Raw genomic sequence first — 18,763 nt, 5'->3', positions numbered from 1 at the left:
GCCTTTGGTGCGAGACAGTTTCTAAAGCCAAGCCTACGTACACCCCTTGATGAGCTTGGCTCGCATTGACGTTTGTCATTGTTTGGTGGTGAGATATACGACCTTGAACTTACAAGTTTCATTGCCAAGTCTGTTTCCAGAGCATCGGGTGCTTGAATCTGCAAAGCATATGCATCTACCACAGCCAACCTCCATCTCAGGCCAAGCCGACAAACGCATAATGACAACACCTCGACGGCCGAAAGCCGTTTGCATCTGCACGGCTACAGTGTTAGGCACCTGAGCGGTAGACGTCGCCTCCTTGCAGGGCTCGATCGACTTTTTAGAATACTAGCGCCATGTAAAAGTCGATGCTAGGATAACCCATGCCGATGATCAATCCTTTTGATCTCACCTCACGTACAGAAAGAAGTACAACCCACATAGCCGTGTATAACGTGGTACAACTACTTGTTATCCGGTGGAAATACCTTTAGAAACCAGCCAGCGCATTCTTCATTATGGTAACATCAATGCCGCGGATGGGAATACGCCGGAGTAAACGGTTTTAATTTATACGCCCTTGGGGTATTGTAATTCTCCCTGACTGTTTGGGTACTGATATATCGGTAGCCTTCTATCCGAAAGAGAAAGCTCCGCGATGGGCGTCACGCGAGCTCAAGGATTCGCTCACAACTATGCAACTAGTATATGATGCGTCGGCTGATCTTGTTGGATCGCTTTTTAATGTTTTTTTTTCTTTCTCCTGCTGTGTCTCCGATGCTACTATTAAGTTCATCCTGTCAGGGCTGACCACGAGGGTCAAGTTACACCAGATAATTACAATACGACGAGACCATTCTATTCCCCGTTAAGGTACCGGTCCGGTCGTCGATCTACCCGCTTCACCCGAAGCGCCTACCGACTCCGTGGTGCGGTTGTTTATCCCTTAGATACGTATTAACATCCTATTAGATTTAGAGGTACCCCACAACACATCAAAATCCTGCCGTCTGAATTATATCCGTAGCGCATCCTTTATTTCGGCAAATACCTACACAAGATCAGACATAGTTGTATCAAAGTTCAACCATACCGAGTGAGAGACATTCGCGATCCTTTCAATATCTCAGCTACGCTTTTAATAACGAATACTTGTTTATGGTTATTTCGGCATTTAGTGTCTAGGCTTTCAATATCTACAATAAGCCAAAGGACCAATGGTGTCAGTTAATTAGAATGGCTGCTATTAGCCCTAACGTACGCGTCACCAGCTGCACCGTTATTGTACGACATAACTTACCAATTACCGTTTGAGTCGGGTACTTAAGTTTACTTTCCTAACTTAAAGTAGAGATGGCTAAGTTGTCGATCATATTATATAAGTGGCAATACTATAGCGCTTATGAGCAAGTTGTTTTGTAGTACAACGGTGTGTTTTGGGCATACTTAACTAATAGTGCTTACTATTTTTTATACATCTATTACCTAAGCCTTTTGTTTTATTTTATTTTATTTTTCTATTGCTAACCTAAACAATGGCCTGGCAACAAATCAAATCATAACAGATTTACTGCAAAAAGAGATAGCCAATGATTTAGTTTCCGTCCACCAGAATTAATCCATACTTCGTACCACATATAGGCAGTCAGCTTGAACCTGAATTCGGTTCTGTTTACGAAATCCTCTATCCTGTTCAACTATATACGTTTAGCCACGTTGGTCGGCATGAACCTTCTACAATTGTATGCGGTGCATATTACCCCTGATGTAGTGCATAATCGGTTTCCATCCAGATCGTCCTTATTTGTGTCTTTAAAGCTTAGCACTGGCCAGGAGTTCCATGGAACCTCATGACGCGGCATTTGACGTCGTTTCGGCCCTGGTCTCCAGGCCATTCAGCTTTCTAATAGATGCCCTATTTCCCCGAAGTAGCCGAGTCTCTGACCGCTCAATAACAATATCGATACCTGTATGACAGCTAACCTGAGTCATCGCTGTTCTATTAGGTAGCTCGAAGATTTTAGATTTGTAAGATCTCCCGGCCAGGTACCATAATGTTCAGGCAGCCTCTAAGCAGGAGATCTGACCTATTCTACAAGAGAGCTCATGCATGGCTATGATATGCAGTCATCAGCCAGAAGGTCGATATACGTAGGAGGCGCTGGATACTTCTAAATACGGAATACGTCAACGCTGTGATTAATACGAGGTACCTGCAGCAAAATGTAAGCGATTTATCGTACAGCAACCGGGGAAACGAGGTTCTACCATGAAGAGGCGTCCTTTGAATCACCATCCAACACGGTCTTCATTAGCCAATCTTATTTCAGCTACCCACAGCACAGCGAGTAGAATACGATAGCGAGCATCGACGTGGAGCTACTTATTAGAAGTATAGATATCGTGCGTACTTCTAGTCTCTCATCATTGTTAAGTTGGCATTTCACTTGACTTAAAATAATATACTAGGTCCTAAATTTGCACAGATGAGGGATCGAGCCGATCTTACTTATGCCGAACCGACGACCGGGAGATCAAGATGCTTTTAGCCTAATGGAGGTCTTACCTCCGGCTCTAGAATAGGAGCGGTCGTGTTACATGTAAGGTACGCGTGATCCGTGATTGGCTAGTAGCTTTTGTAAAGGGATAAAATAAGGCTGGAGCTACTATTCTGAAGTCAATTAGTCGAGTGCTATCTACGTATACTCTAGAATCTAACGGATATGTTGGTAAACAGATATGCTTCCTATGCTATCGAATGCAGTAAGGATGAACGTTAAAACCGTCGTGTCAATGCAAGGAGTATCGTATCCCACCGTAGGAAATCTAGTCGCAAAAAGTAAAGATTTGAAACCGATTAGACTTGGTATGGAATAGTATATCACACGAGGAACGAAAGTATCATGAGTATATCACCGCTATATTAAGACGATAGAGGGGGACAACGGATCCAGGATATACGCAAAGAGGCTTTCCTTATGTAGAGACATGAGAGATACCTGCCGCTGAGAAAACAGCCTCAACTAAGAAAAGCAATGAAAGATACCGGAATACCATATAACTCACCAAATAGTTTGATTCACATCTACTTAGATTATAAAATCCTATTGTATTTTATTAATCATTACAAGACTCGGACATACAACCATACACCCTCTAACTCAGGTATCTCATCTCATTTTATCATATATCTACCTCTTACCAACTTAACTTTACTTGACCTTACCCATAATAGTCTCAGCGCCCCTCACAACATCCATCTGCGCCGCGCGCGCCTTAACCGCGTTCAACATGCCCCTCTCAAAGTCGTCGCGGGACCTAAGCACCGCTTCCACCCACGTGATCTGGAGGTCCCAATACTTGGTCTTGAAGTCCTGGAACACGTCCGGCACGCTCTCCTTCGGGGCGGTGAGCAGGCCCAAGAAGTCCTCGGTTACGCGCCAGCTCTGCGTGATGTCGTTGCTCAGGTCCGCGTTGGGGAGGGAGCGGAAGTACTCGAAGGCCGTGGACACGTCGTTGAAGATCTTGTCTTGGAAGGGGTCTGTTCGTCGGAATTTGGCGCCTTTGTTGCGCACGCTCATTAGGTACTGTGCTAGGAGCTCGTCGGCGAGGATCTGGATGAAGACGTCGACGAGGGAGTGGTGCAGCACTTGTTGGTAGTCGCCGATGTACTCTTCGATTGTGATTATCATCTGTTTCATCGCGGTCGTCTCGTACCATCGCGGCGTGAAGAATGTCGGCATCACGGCCTTGAAGTCGACTGATATAACGAGCTGGGCAAATTTATTGAGACACCAGGTACTCAGATCGATGTAGCTCTCGCTAAGCGAAGCGATCTCGTTCTCGGCACGCTCCATGTATTGCGGCGTGACTAGCGGTTCAAACTTCTGCTTGAAGCTCGAAAGGTAAGCAAACCGGCCCTCTTCTTCGTTGTCGTCGATGCACGCCATCTGGTCGTTGGCAGTCGCAATGAGCCAATCTTGCAATGCCTGGAAACCCTCTAACTCGGACATCTTGTCTGCCTCGAATATTGCCGCTTCTTCCTCGAGCATCTTCTGGAAAGACTGCTGGCGGCCGCGCAGCCGGAGGAACATGGCGTCAATAACACCCTCGGCGACATCAGTTCTCTGCGAATTCGCAGCCGCGTCGACCTGTTCTCGTAACATGCGCCACATGTCGACCAGATTCTTGGTTCGGAAATAGCCATACTCATCCGTATCCAAATTCGAGCCCTCCACGTTTCGGTCCGCAAAGTCGCGCCTCTCCTGCGCGAAAATCCTCTCGATCCACTCGTCGAGGAATTTGATGATGAGCTGCCGGAAGTCCTTAACCAACTCTTGCTCCCGGTTATCGATCACGTGGGGTCTGAGATCGCTCTCCGAGAAACCGAGTTTCCGCATCTTCTTGTAGTACTTCTCGGGCCAGTTGATGATCTCGAGAGTGTTTGCCGAGCTCGAATCGGGGTCGTCTATCATGCCAACCAGGAAGTCATGCATTAATTGGTGGTATATATCGCCAAATGTCTTGAGTATTTTCCACTTCTTGGGCATCAAGGGTACCATCCCTTGCTTGACGGCGTTAAGATCGTTGAAAAACCACTTCATTATTTTGTCTAGCTTCGTAGGATCGTCCAGGAACTCGCCCCTAGCTTCAGCAAATTGTCCTTCGCAATTGACAGAAATTGCCTTTAGGAATTTCTCCTTATATCCTCTGACCTTCTTGGCACCGTCCGTAATACTTTGGAATCGTGTTGCCATTTCCTTGTGGTCCTTTAATGCTTCCTGTAGAGCTTCGACTCTTTGATCGCTTTTCTCCTCGGCCTCGACGATGATTGCTAGACGGACCACGAGGCTATTGTTATCGGCTATCAAGAGGTTGATCATGTTTAATGCAATGAGACCGACGTGTTCGTCGAACCAGTCTATTGCATCGTCTAACCTCGAAAAGTAGTTTTCTAGTGTGGATTGTAGGCTCGGATCGTCGGCTCGTTGTATCTGTTCCATAGCATCGTCTCGAATATTTCGTAGCTGCGTTAATTCGTAATGAACTGAAAGAAGATTCGCATGTTCTCCTTGTCCTCTTCATCTTCTCTCAACATACTCTCAACCCTATTAAGGCGATCGTTAAATGTCTGGAGATTTTCTACCATGAGTTCTACAGCACCAAAATTCCTGTGGGCCTGTGATACTAAATTTATGCTAGTAAAGTCTTTAATCATATCCTGCGACTCGGAGCAAAGCTTGTCGATCTTCATCATCTCGTCCCTAATCGCTTGTAACGTCTTTTGGCCATCGGTAATACCACTCATACCAGTCTGTGTCATCTCTAACTGATCCCTCAAACCTCCCCTTAGCTGCGAGTCGACGGCAGCTTTCTTGCGCGTGAATTCCAGCTTCAGCGCGGGGATCTTGTCGAGGTCATCTGGATGTCGGAGGAGCTCCGAGAGCTTGACTGGCGGCGCGTCCATGGTGAAGTCGGCGGGGCACCGCTGCGACCGTCATGCGGGTTTTCGTATTTCAGATCATTCCGTAGTAAATCTATGGATGCGCCGCGTTAAGAAAATCAGTTGCGTTCGCTGTTGCTGTCGTCGCTTGTAGTATAGAAGGATTCGTTGGATTACGTGGAAAGTGATGTCTAATTGGCTATGATGCGCCCTCAGCCTGCGAATTGACGTTAAGGTAAACCCTGATATTTCATCTGATAAGCGCATATATATTTATAATATGCAACAATGCAGCCTATTCGGGTAACCACCACTCGTCATAACGTTTGTCTCTCCCTTCCCCCTATTCACAAAGTATAGCAAAGCCAACATTGCTCTTAGATATATCCTACTGAACTGGGTTTTCTCATTACCTATATAGAATATGTTATAACAGGTACACATGTTATATCCTATCTCGGTTGATAATAGCTTCGTTCCATTAAACCCCCAAATATCCTACTTCGACTAAAAGAATCAAGGCCATAATCAAACAGAATATCCATTCCGAAATTATCACACTACAATTTTAAACGCTTTACAAAACAAATATGGCAATATATCATCATTTTAAATATCATCAAATTAGACGGAGCTATTTTTCGAACGCCGTAACCAACCCACGTCACGCACATCACTACCGCTCTTCCGTGAAGAGTTGCTAAGAGCCGGCCTTTCCGTTATATTCCTCAGCTCATCGCGGTGCGGCATCAGCGCCTCGTTAAATGCTTTCGTATTCTCCTTCCCATCCTCTATACGGTGTTTGACTTCCGTCGTTACCGTTATAGCACCTGTCTGATCGCTCTTATGCGGGAATATCTCGTCCTGGCTGCCGTTTTCGCTGATCGCGTCCATCACCGTGGCCGTCACTCGGCTTGTCGTCCCAAACGCGCTCGACATATGTTGATTTCTCATCTTCGACTTCTGTGATTGTATGTACTCTTTGCGGCTCCAACTCTTGAGTGGTATCGAGAGGTTTTTAAGTCCAGAGTGGCCATACGAGCCCCCGCCGGATGAGAGCCCGAGGGCGCTGTTGAGCCCAGGGATAAATGCTGCGACTTGTCTGAGCGAGGGGATGCAAGAGCATATGATAAGCGCGCATATCTCTACCATTGACCATACAAGGGGTTCTGCAAGTTGGTCTGTTATATTGTTACTAACCGACCATCTGCTATAACCATCGAGGTACTTACATGTATCATCATGGCCTATGGACGTAACGTAGAAAATGCGAATTACGGATATAGATGTTACACTAGGCCTATATTTAGCAGAGTTTTATGAGCGCTCTAGGTTAGGATACTCACAGCAAGCCTAGCGAAAGCATGCAGATCAGTCCTAGTCTTTTGGCAAGAGGTAGTTGAAGCCTCCACGTCGAGGGTATAGGTTCAAGAAACAGGGCGAGATCGGTGATTAGGTTGAAGATGAACTGATCGGCCAAAGGCATACCTCTTAGCACTCTCAACACAGCGAGTCAGATTTGAATCACTTACAGTAGAATACCAAAGCGGATGAAGATCGAAGCACGAGCCCTCCAGCTTGAAGTCCCACGATTTTCGAATAGGTTTACATTTAAATAAACAACACACGTTTCCTCGGTGGCCTGCGCAAAGAGAAACGCGATTAAAAACTTGTTAGCAACCCTGAATCCGCCGTCAGGGAATATTCTGAGGTATAGCACTGCAAAGCTGGCTTTTGCTGCTACAACACCCCAGCTATACGTAATTGAGCTGGCGATTTGAAGCTGGAAAAAGTCAGGTTAGGTGTGGGTAACAGAATCATCAATTGGCCTTCTACCTGTAGGTATTTGTTATAGTCGTCATCATCGACTTCATCACGATGGTCCCCGAGTCCGTGTTGTGTAGCTTTGTTCCGGTTAGCCTGAAGCTATATAGAGGAAAGACACATATACATACCGAGCATTACGCAAGAACATATCCCTATTGATAACATCTATAATGATTAGTGGTCTATTAAAGAATCTCATGTATGTTTTAGATCCCCGCGAAGCGACATACCCAACTCAGGAAAATTAGAACTGCAAGAGGTAAGTAGATATCCTTTAGAAGGTATAGAAAAGCTAACCATCATCCACACCCATAGTCTTATGAAGCAATCGAGCCGTAATCCTCGAAGCCATAGATACCGCCGTAATCGCAACTAACACCGCTCCGGCGCAGACGACCGAATGTGCCTTGGAAGCGGCCATTATCGCCGATATCAAACGTGGGTCGTTACCACGGAAGGTATCTTCGACCCAGAGTCGTGGATCGACGGAGTGGATGCCATACTTATTATACATAGTAGGCGAAGCCGAAATATTCCTAGGTAAATACACTACTTAAAGCACATTCTATTCTCTGTAATAATTCTTCTCTATTATGCGAGCTAAGTACATGGGAGCACACACTAGACCCTTGGTTGGACTTTTTGTTCCGGAAGCTTGGGACTGGGGTTGGGGCCTGAGGCCTGGATTATGCTAATATGCCAGGTACCATGAACAATCTTGTCGGTATGCCAGTGCCAAGTTATAGCTGAAGACAAGCATTTGTTCAAGGCATAGGGTTACTCCTGGGGAAACTTGTTCTTCCATGTAAATCGGGGGTGTCTAAATTACTATGTAGGTGAGCTCGACTTGGTGGACTCCCTATTTAACATAACGGCGTTCCCACATAACTGCGCACTTATATGGGGGACTACCGCCTCTGTTTTGGCGATGCCTTTAGAGTGAACTCTATCTATTCAGGTTAAGATGGTAATGAGATACACATTAGATTGTTCGGCATCTAAACTAGACTAGGGCGCCTTAGATGGGTTATTTCCCAGCTTATTACCTACAGTGGGTTACAAAGTAGAACACGTGAGTAGCACGTTTATCATGGATGGTCCTCGGGGAAAGATCTCTAGATTAAGCTGTTCAGGTTACTGCCCACGTGTACAAACCCAAGAGTATGGTCAAACTAAGAAGACTCGATCTACATAGACGAGATCGAGGAACAACCAACTGATAAATTCTAAAGTTTTACCTACATATCTGACAACACACCATTCCAAACCCCACAATCTGTCTTCCTCCGAAGGCAACCATATCGTGCATGCAGCCGATGCACCGCAACCTCAATCATATCATCGGGACCCAGAGCCATAGTAGGCGAGAACAAGGATACACTAACTGACCAGGGATAAACCGGGGAAGCGTTTAGTCGCTACGCTAGTCTGCTGGATGGCCTGACTGGATTCAACTAAGAGCTGGGGTAAGGAAATTATGCGGACATGCTACCGGCAACCCCGACATATATACCAGCCTACACTGCAGTTGATGTAGTTTCGTCATTAATGGATGATGACTACCTACCTATCTTATGACTCGGGTTTTGTTGTATGGGAGATTTGGTTATAATATAGGTACTTTTTTATGGCCCATTAGCAACAACATAAGGAACCTATTCGCAATTCTACGATATAGTCCAACACGTGCAATTACTCTCGTGTATAATACAGCTTCATATAGATCCCATGTGGGCCTCATATGCACGTCGTATAGATAGACAGCCCTAGTAATAATCTGTTATACATACTAGTGGAAAAAGAAAGAAACCCGAGACTACTACATAAACTATGAACGGCTTCAAGCCAAGAATAGAGAGGTAATCTAACTAACCTAGACGTTAACAGATACCTTACCCATCTCCATAAACCAAGCCACCAACACACCCAAAAAAGAACCAACTGTCTTCACCCTTGCTTATATATCTCCAAGCACCATACATAAATACGTCCATAGCAGCTGAACACACTACCTAGCTAAACTCCAAAGCGCCTAGGCTAGGCACTTCCATCCTGACGAACCGGCTGTTCTTCCGTACGTCTGAGCGCCCCTCCCCAAGGCGAAACTTGTTTGATGTCAGTGTTCATTCGTATCGGCATGGAGAACGTAACGCTCGCTTCGTTTTCCGGGGTAGATGCCACACGAACGCGAACTACATACACTAGCAGAAGCGAATTTCGGGGTGTGTCGAAGGAGGTCTTGTTTTAGGTACCAAGTAGCTAAGGTCAAATTCAGAATCACGGCACTTGAACTCGTAATGTAGGAGTACAGGTCTATTGTCCATTTTCAAACGATAGTGTCAAGTGTCCTCCCATGTTATTGAACCCAAATACTAGGCTTGGCCAATCCCTGTACGGTCATCAATATCATCTCGTCATTATGCTATAAGTTGCTTCAAGCTGGATCTATATAGGTACCTAGGTAGGTATACCACCGCAAGCCAGACATCATATTCTACACATCCACATCCACCTCCTAATCAGCCTCCAGCCTCGCAACCGGAGCGTTATCATTAACTTGAATGCCACCACGCTTCTTCTCATCCGAGTCCCAAAACGGCAACCTCCACCCGCCCTCGTCCTGCGGCACCGCCAACCACAGCCTTAGCAGATGCCGTCTCGGCTTGCCGCTATCGGGCCCGAAGTCGCGGTACGCCGTCCGCGCGTGCAGCGTATGCGAGTTAGCCACGAACTGGATATCGCCGACGTCCAGTATCATGTGCAGCTTCACCCTCTCGCACGTCTCCTCGAATCCGCGTGGCTTCCTGCTGCGCGGGCGACAGCGCCGGGATGATGCCCTGGTCCGAGAACCGCGTTAGGCTGCGCACGTAGTACGGATCCCACTTGCAGTAGACGCGCTGCTCGCGCGCGGGCTGCGCCGGGTCCGCCGTCTCGAGGTAGAACACCGAGGTCCGGATATACGGCTCCTCGCCCTCGGAGACCTCGCCTTTGCGGTCGAAGTACCAGATCGGCTGCGTGAGCAGCTCGGCCACGTCGGGACGCTCGGCTTGCAGGATGTTCCAGACGTTGTGGATGGACGCTACGTCGGACTCGCCGCCAAACTCGGCTTTGGAGAGGCATAGCAAGCCTACGATGTCGCAGTCGTCGGCGTGGAAGAACTGCCGCGCGTTGGTCCGGTATATCCGCACTTTGTCGATCTGTGTGCTGTCCTCGCCGAGGTCCTTGACGTGGCCTAGGATGTGGCCGTGGCCGTTTTGCGATACCGGGTAGCCGATGTAGACGCCTAGGCCCATGTAGGCGACGGCTGATTTGGGGATACCCCATTCGTCGACGGGGAAGCCTTTGTATAGGATGAATCCCTTTCCGTTTAGGAGCTCTCGACGCATAGTTTCTAATGCTGGTTCTAAACCTGGAAGTCGGAAGTTTTCTTTCGAGATTCCAGTTAAGGGTAGACCTAATTGGATGAAACTATCCGCCGCCTTGGATATCCCATCAAGTTCATCTTCGGAGAATTGGTGAACCCATCTCTCTGGGTTGCTGGAGTAGTCCTCTGCCTTCCATTCTGTAGGTCCCTCAATGTGCTTGGGAAAAGCACTGTAGGGGTAGAGCTTATCATATAGCGGCGGATGTTGACCTATATAGCAATGAGTAACTACTCGGTATAGAGATCTTATAAATAGGGATTTTTCTAACCTGTTGTCTTTAATCCATCTGGGAAGATCGAGTGATCAATTTGCTTAGCTTTGGCCTTCAGGCCCTGAATGACATCAGCCGGTGTCTCAATATCTACGGCGGGAGCCATGACTAGGGAGTCTTTCTCTGGTCTATCCCGATATGTCTAAGGGGGTGAGATAGGTTAGGGTATCTGAGTTGAAGGATGAAGGAGGGTAACTGATTAAGAGATAAGGTATAAATTCATTTGATGTGGTTAAATAGCTACCTTATTGTACTACTATCACCTTTATCATCTATAACATAGCCGAATAATGGCATCATATATTATCTCTTACCGCCGTCTTAGGCCGTAAAGGGGAACCAAGATTAGGTTAAAGGCACTGTAACCTTTCCCTTTCTCCCTATCTTCCCCTCTACGGTCTACCTATCGCGGGGCTTCGATCACGCAATACCTAGCACGCAATCCTAGACTGGGTTGCACCATTGTGTATCATTCATATGTGTTTACTATACACAAGATACAGCAGCGATTGGCCAATTCCTCCTACTTTTGTGTATGTATTCCGAAGTCTAAGCATCGAAGCATCCATCTACATGCGTGTCGTCGGCCTTGGCGTCATCATGTTGAAGAAGATTTGAATTTCTCGGGGCGATCCGAGTTATAAAACAAGCAATTTTATTGTTGCCTCGAATTATTAGAGTGATATGTGGCCCGATTGTTTCTAGAAGTCGTCTTGAAACAATAGAATTCTCCAGCACGCCATAGCGGGCCAAGATAGCAGAAATGCATTAGTAGGAGAATATCGCGATGAAGTTCGACGACATCGGAGTGAGGGGATAATCGGTTACAATACCCTTTTTAGTTCAAGGTGCTCATAACTTATATTTAAATATCATTGGATGGATGAGACTTAGTTAAGTGCTATGAAAGATTTCCCACGATAGCTTCCTAATTCGTAAATCTATATCTGACTATAAATAGGAAGTTGATTATTATTCCGCAACAATATCTCCGATAACACTATACAGGTTAGGTAGCCTCAGGCACATAAATTCAATTCGCTTATTAGAGTCCACTTGATCCGACGCTGCCTTTGAAGTCAAACTAAGTGATATCGTGTAAAGTACTGTAACTAACATTACATTCTTCAAAGCTAGAGATAACTATTTAATAACTATAACAAGTTAAAGAGATTCATAAGTCTTCCCTCCAACATGTGCTGTGATACATAAGGATATAGTATGTCACTTGACAAGTAAGTAAATATAAATATAAAATATTGTTATTAGATATAAGTCGCAGGGTCATCACTCAAAACGGCCTATAAAAGACAAGAAATATAAAAGGGAAAAAAGCGATATTATCTATTCATTCGCGCGCGTAAGGGGGTATCTCTCTCATCTAGCTCATCAAGCGTCAAAAATCATATGCCAATATTCTCATACTCCATTCTCTTCTTCTTTTCTTTCCCTCCCTTTTCCCTTTCAATGATTCTTCTCCTCCCCTCCCCTCCCATTCCTCCTACTTCTTATGCAAAAGACTCGACACCGACCCCGAAAGCGGACTGGGCTGGAACCCCGGGCGTTCCTGTGTCTGCAAATCCGACCTTAACTCCTGCGTCTCCCCTTGCTCCTCCTCCCCCAACAACCGACCCTTCCCTTCATCATCCCCCTCGCTCTCCGGCGGCGCGCACTTGATCTCGCCCCTGAGGATCTCGACGACGGTCGCCAGCGGCAAGAGCAACATGCCCACCGAAAGCAGCTGTCCAAAACTCCACTCCCGCTCGCCGCTGTCGCTTAGCCGGATAGGCGTCGAGTGCGCGAACGCGTCGGCGAGGTACGCCACGCGGACCGTCGCTCCGACCGCAAACGCCGCCATGAGGACCAACCCGACAGCCTGGACGGCAACATAAAAACGCCGCGCGCGCGCGTGCAGATACCATATCGCCAGCGCGAAGATCGCCACGTTCCCCGCGATCACGGCGCCGGTGCCTACGTACGAGACCGCCGCGTTGCCGGCGGCCGGCCCGTCCTGCGTCTCCGGGCGCCACGCGCATTCGACGGGGAACGTAGCGTCGTTGATGCCGCGCTGGACGGCGCGCAGGATAAATATCCCGTACGTGCACGACAGGACGAGGTTTACGAGCATGAGCAGCTCGCGCATCCAGCGAAGCACCCAGTCGCGGCGGAAGTCGCGGGCGAGGGCGAGCAAGGTGGCGTTGTGCACGGCCATAGACAAGAGAGAAAGCATCCACACGAGGAAGAAGTGGTACGGGACCAGGCTCGTTCGTTTGGCCAGGCCGACGGATTGGATGCCGATGCCCGTGAGGATCTGCTGGTCCGAGTACGAGTTGAGCAGCCTGCGGCGCAGGATCGAGGGTTTCTGGACGTTGCGCATTTCCTGGAAGACTAGGGAGGCGCTGATGAGGAGGGCTATGGCGGCCGTGACTATGAAGGAGAGCAGTACGCCGATGCCTGCGATGCCGGCGTCGCTGGGGACGGCGGCGGGCGCGTTGGTGCAGTTCATTGTTTTTTTTGTGAATATCGAAGTGGACGATTACGAGATGATGTACTACGGATTTTTTATCGAATCGTCGAAACTAGGTCAAAGAGAAATAAAAAGAAAAAAGGATGACAAAAAAAAAATAATAAACTTCAAAATCGTAGTTACGTTTCCTCCTCGCAACGCAGCGAATTTCGCGGGTGGTGGGTAATATATCAACACCAAACCTGTGAACAATACCCACGTTTCAGAAAGAATCTACAAGAAAGCGAGCAAACAATGATTTCCATTAACTTACTTAATTGTTCTGGAATCCAGCCCGCCCTTTGTAGATATGTAAATAATGACTTACGCCCTCCTCCTTTAGAATGTGCAAGCCTCCCCCTCCCCTTGTCTTACACAGTGACGTCGCCCTTGATGCCAAATGCCAATAAGCGCCCCGGATGAAACGTCGCGCAGATCGCCTGGACCCCTGTTGTTTGGGTAATCTACTGGCTGGGAGAAACTCGTCGACATGTCTAAGTGCGGCTGTGCTTTCAGGCTTCAGTTTCTAGGCGCTGCGATTCGATAGTAGCGAGTTAATGTCGCATCAATTTAAAGAGACTCTGCGGCTATGTATTTGTTAAGACAATTATTTTTTTATTTTATTTTTCTAATTAATTTTATATTTAACGTTCTGACCACCATCATCACCTTATCTACGTGACACAAGTGAGTTGAGTCAAGACTCAAGAGTACCTTAGGTACACAACGAATATCAGGTACGCATCAGATATCAAGCGACGAGAACTCATATGAAGAAAACAAGTCATTGATTCAACCTCCAAGTTGAAATCTGTCCAATACATCAACATAACTACTAAACTACCTAACCCTCCTAGGAAAAAATCGCGAGCCCGCGAGTCTAAAATCTATCAAAAGGTCATAGCTTAACTCGTGTCATCAATTTCTCCGCCGTATGTGTTCCTCGTATCGACGAGGCCTTTTGTCTTTACTAGCAGGAAAAAGGGAAAGACCCGTTGGGATATCAATGAAATAAACGATTGCTGCCTCCAACTCCGTCCAACTCCGACGCCCTCGCGGCGCTGAGACCTCGCTTTAAGCAGTAAGGGCGTGCCCTCAAACCTCCGTCCATGTTAAGCCTTCCGAAGAGCTGGCTCTGATAGAGCGTTTTGCTAAAGATGTAAATACTCTAATGCGCCCCCTTTTTCATTTTTCACTTGGTTAGACTTTTGTGAATTCGTAACGTGCCATTTGTCCGCCAATGTAATATTATGCCTTTCTTTGCCTTTTGGTAGCTCGGCTGGGGCTATCGTCTAAATCATTTCGTAATATCTCCTCAGTAACGCTCGGACTTGGCGACTTGTGGCTTGGCGTATTTGTCTCTACGATCCGTCCTGTGTTTAGACCATCGGTGGCAGCAAACTCACTGCCGTCGGCATTCCAGTCAAAATTGGTGCCGTCGTTGAAGGTTGTGGTATCAAAGTTGAAGTCGTTTCCGGATGTGTCAGCGGTATATGCATTTGGGTCTAGGTATTGGTTCAAGTCGATGTTATCATCAAAATAGGCACTCGAATCATCTAGGCCAGGTATTCGGCCTGATGGACTTAGGGGACCTAGCAGGTGGTTGAGATCATCCAGCTTCTGGGCCTGTTCACTTTGCAGGCGTTGAAGCTGTTCGAGCTCTTCCTCCGTTTGCGATATTCGTTGGATCGACGGTGGGGGGATTGATGATAAGATAGGGGACAGTGAATTGCGCCCGCCCACGGCAGGTATACCTCCAGTTAATGGAATTCCTATGGAGGATGGACTTGTTGTTGTCGGTATTGGGGGCGAAGAGGCCGAGGAGAGAGGAGTGGGGGTAGCGCTGCTATGGCCCCCAGACATGATGCTTAACATGCGGTTCCGCTGGTCATTTGTCAGAGTTGCTGACGTATGAGCAGCAACATTGGGTAGGTCAACGGAATGATTCCCCGCATTCGTGTTCGCGTCTTGAATAATCTTCATCATGCCCTCCTGAGGATTCGACTCGAGTTCTTGTTTGAGGTAAGCAGGAGTCGGCGACTCTATTGGGGTGTCAATGACTTCTGTGACATGCCCCATCTGTGGTGATTGCTGCTGATTCGAATAGTTTGAAAATGACGCGGGAGTACCGGTAGTAGATGCCATCACTGGAGGTGTTTTAATGCTTTGATTCTGAGGAATAGGAGGCAAAAGGCGATGCTGTCTCTTCGGTGTACCCACCGGCGCCGAGGTATTGGGCACCTGCTGTTGCACCCAATCCCCTAGATCAACCACACTACCTTGGCCTTGCGCCGTTGGCATCTGTACATTGGGTATGATGCTAGCTAGTAGGTCATTCACATTCTGCACGCCTCCTTGCTCCTCGAGCGACTTTCTAAAGACGTTCGCTAGGAAATTTAGGATGGCATTGATAGAGTTCTCATGACGGTCATGCATATTCTGGAACATGATTGCTTGCTGATAAAGTTGGTTATGTTCTTGCCGGAGCCGCTGGATGGCTTCGCTGATTTGTTTCTGCCGCGTCTGCAGCGCCGCCATTTGATCTCTGACGACTGCCAATTCCTTCTTTTGGAGTGGCCCTGTCTCTGGTGCTGGTAGTGCTCGATTCTGCGTAGTTGGTTGAGGGAAAGGGTGACCGATGGCTTCATCTGCCACGATAACATCCTCGTCGCTCTCACCCTCACCTTCTTCTCGTTTCTTGATAGGCTTTTTAGGGCCACCACTTTTCGGCTTGTTGATTAGCCAAAGCAGATTCGGGTGACCACGCTTGAAGTAAGGGTTGTAGTATTCGCTTGGGCTCTTGTTTTTACGTTCGCTAGCCTTCATAGAATTATCTGAAAGGCCAACTTTCTTGTGGAATCCGTACATGTTGAGTTGCCGAACAAAGGACGCGTAGTTATTGTGCTTGAAGAGCTCAGGAATTAAGGACTTGGCAAACTCATCTTCATCGAGAACAATAAAAGAGTCACCCTTCTCTGACCACCTAATTAGATCCGTATTCTTCGACTCTTCCAGAAAACTATTGAGGATGTTAGCAGTGTAAGCATGGCGTTAGAAAGGCATCACGCGTACCTATTCAACTTTTGTACGAAAGGAGGGATCTGCTTCCGCTTCGCCTGGGCCTCCCTCTTTGCCCTCTGAGCCTTCTCCTCAAGTAACTCTATGTTGTCATGCTCGTCGACAGTCCCACTGGGCTGACTTGCAATCAGATTCTCCTCAAAGCCCGGCCATGTGTCGTTCTGTTGCGGGGTGAATGCGCGATTAGTGGCAACGAGAGCATTGTTCATGCCTCGCCTCGCAACGACGTTCGAAGGGGTAGCTTGAGGGTACTGTGATGGTGCCGAGGGCGGCATAACGCCGTAAGAGTTTACTCCATTCGAAGCGTTATCAACGAAGGTCCCTGGGTTATTCCCATTCCACCTCAGCAATTGGTCTGGTGTACTATACGGTGCCGCCATTGGATGCTGTATCGGTATACTACCGGGTGCTGGCCTTTTTCGAGGATTCGGTGATGACATAGGGTGGTAGTAACTGTACATGAACCACGACCAAGGGAAGTGGTTCTGTGAGCGCGGATAAGTGTAGCTACCGGTCTACTTCGCCAGAAGACGACTATCAGTACCGTATATCCCGTAGCGAGTAGCTCGTAGTATTATATGCTGCTGGATCTAATGATATTGGAATGCAACTATGGCGGGGATGGTCGACGTGGGCCAAAGTTGGGTGTCAAAGAGGGGAAATCGTAGGAGCGGGGAGTTGGAAGTTGGAAGGGAGCGAAGATTGGGAGAGCTGTGGTAGGACCGTGTATGAAGCCGCAAGGCTATCGAGAGATGGTAGGCGGTCGGTTTAGGCGACTAGGCTAGGCGCGCAGGTTTTTTTCTGCCGAATAGTCGTCGCGGCGCAAGGCTATGATATCGTTTCGGTGAGAAGAATCGCGATGATTAGGTATGGATCAAGGCGACCAATCAGACGTGAATAGATTATGCGCGCAGATTTTCAAATTTCGCTGCAGATTTCGTAGGGAATGTCAGGTTCTGGCAGATTTCAATTCCGATGGAGTAAAATGGTGGGTTCCAGGCTTTCCTGCGCATTCATAGCTCTGCCTATATACCGGCCGAGCTTCATAAAGAGCTTGAACGACAACAGAAGGAATTGAGACAGCACTAGAAGCTGTAAAGAGCCTTCAAGACCCCCGATTAAGCTGTCTCTAGTAGTTGCGACAACAATCAAGTGAACAGCCTGAGATATGGGAGTCAGTCAAGGGTAGAAAACAAGGGTAGAAGGTAAAGCCCGTTGTTCTCGAAGTCGCAAAAGAACAGTTCGATGTCCTAGATTGTCTAAGGTGGATTAAATAAATTGTCGGCATGTATCTAGCCTAACATTTTAGAGACGTATATTCAAGGTGACGTAGCTGCGCAAAGTTGAGTTAAGTTGAATGTGCGGACGCCAGCGTGGTCAAGGGGACGGGAATGTAAATGGGAATGCAAAATGGGAATGTAAGCTTTTGATGGGATTTTTAGAATTGACCGGCCTTCCGGCTCACACGCCGTGACACACCCAAGCAGAAGAATTCGTTCTTTTCCGTTCTTGGCTTAGTTCTTTCTTAGGTACTGTGCGCACTGGCACCGAACCGAACCGAGAATTGAGGAAACGACCTCCTAAAAAATAAGTAGCCGTATAAGCGTATAAGCGGGACAAGGGAGCAATCTGGAGAAGCTTCAAAACAATTTAAGCTAAGCTTCAATTATAGTAGCTGGTATCAATGTTCATTGTAGATGCTCAAGTATAACACAAATATAACATGAACTGTAGGTAAGTATATATTTATGAAATCTAGATATAGCGTCAGCTTACATAGCATAGGTATACCTACATCAGGTACCTAATGGACTGATAAGACTGATAACGAGATGAATTGCGCTAAGTACCGTACCTATGCTAAAATTTTGATAGATGCGTTGTTGTTTATTGCCTGCAACCTTACGGCGAAACGGGTTTAACAGAATTAACATGGCCCACTAGCATGTACCTGGTTAGTAAGTCTATGGCACATGCGCTACAAGCTTACAAGCCTACAGCATGGTCTACAAATTGTTACTACATAGTACATACATATAGCTATCTGGCCAATCATTAGTAAAAATGTTAAGATATTCTTATAAGATTATTATCGTCATTCATACGATCAGATGATTATCTCGTCATAAAATGTCTAGCTTATACACTATACATGTTCTATGAATTCATCTCATTGGATATCAAGACCCTCGGCTCTCTATGCTTGTGTACTGTCACCATATCTATCGTCT

At 47.1% G+C, this 18,763-nt stretch overlaps 4 protein-coding genes across 5 annotated transcripts; all 4 read right to left on the bottom strand.

The window, feature by feature from the left end:
• Positions 1-3,194: 3,194 nt before the first annotated feature.
• Positions 3,195-5,449, bottom strand: GL218_00823 (Exocyst complex component sec6; the record flags this gene model as incomplete). Its single annotated transcript, XM_033577268.1, has 2 exons — positions 3,195-5,029; positions 5,083-5,449. The coding sequence occupies 2 exons, from the start codon at positions 5,447-5,449 to the stop codon at positions 3,195-3,197; spliced, it is 2,202 nt and encodes a 733-aa protein (XP_033441945.1).
• Positions 5,450-9,767: 4,318 nt separating this feature from the next.
• On the bottom strand, positions 9,768-11,054 carry GL218_00822 (uncharacterized protein; the record flags this gene model as incomplete). The annotated part of the gene is made up of 3 exons (XM_033577267.1): positions 9,768-9,983; positions 10,033-10,886; positions 10,946-11,054. 3 exons carry the CDS (start codon positions 11,052-11,054, stop codon positions 9,768-9,770), a joined length of 1,179 nt encoding a protein of 392 aa, XP_033441944.1.
• A 1,395-nt stretch (positions 11,055-12,449) lies between these two features.
• GL218_00821 (uncharacterized protein) lies at positions 12,450-13,454 on the bottom strand (the record flags this gene model as incomplete). Its single annotated transcript, XM_033577266.1, has 1 exon — positions 12,450-13,454. The coding sequence occupies one exon, from the start codon at positions 13,452-13,454 to the stop codon at positions 12,450-12,452; it is 1,005 nt and encodes a 334-aa protein (XP_033441948.1).
• A 1,248-nt stretch (positions 13,455-14,702) lies between these two features.
• On the bottom strand, positions 14,703-16,912 carry GL218_00820 (Heat shock factor protein; the record flags this gene model as incomplete). 2 transcript variants are annotated; one of them, XM_033577264.1, is made up of 2 exons in its annotated part: positions 14,703-16,473; positions 16,527-16,912. In XM_033577264.1, the coding sequence occupies 2 exons, from the start codon at positions 16,910-16,912 to the stop codon at positions 14,703-14,705; spliced, it is 2,157 nt and encodes a 718-aa protein (XP_033441947.1). The 2 variants fall into 2 exon arrangements, with proteins under 2 accessions (XP_033441947.1, XP_033441946.1); XM_033577265.1 differs by having other exon boundaries at positions 16,527-16,807.
• Positions 16,913-18,763: the final 1,851 nt, after the last annotated feature.

Source organism: Daldinia childiae (assembly GCF_008694065.1).
Source record: "Daldinia childiae strain JS-1345 chromosome Unknown Scaffold1, whole genome shotgun sequence".
In the NCBI taxonomy this organism is placed as follows: Eukaryota; Fungi; Ascomycota; class Sordariomycetes; order Xylariales; family Hypoxylaceae; genus Daldinia; species Daldinia childiae.
This window is presented reverse-complemented; position numbering and strand designations above follow the sequence as displayed.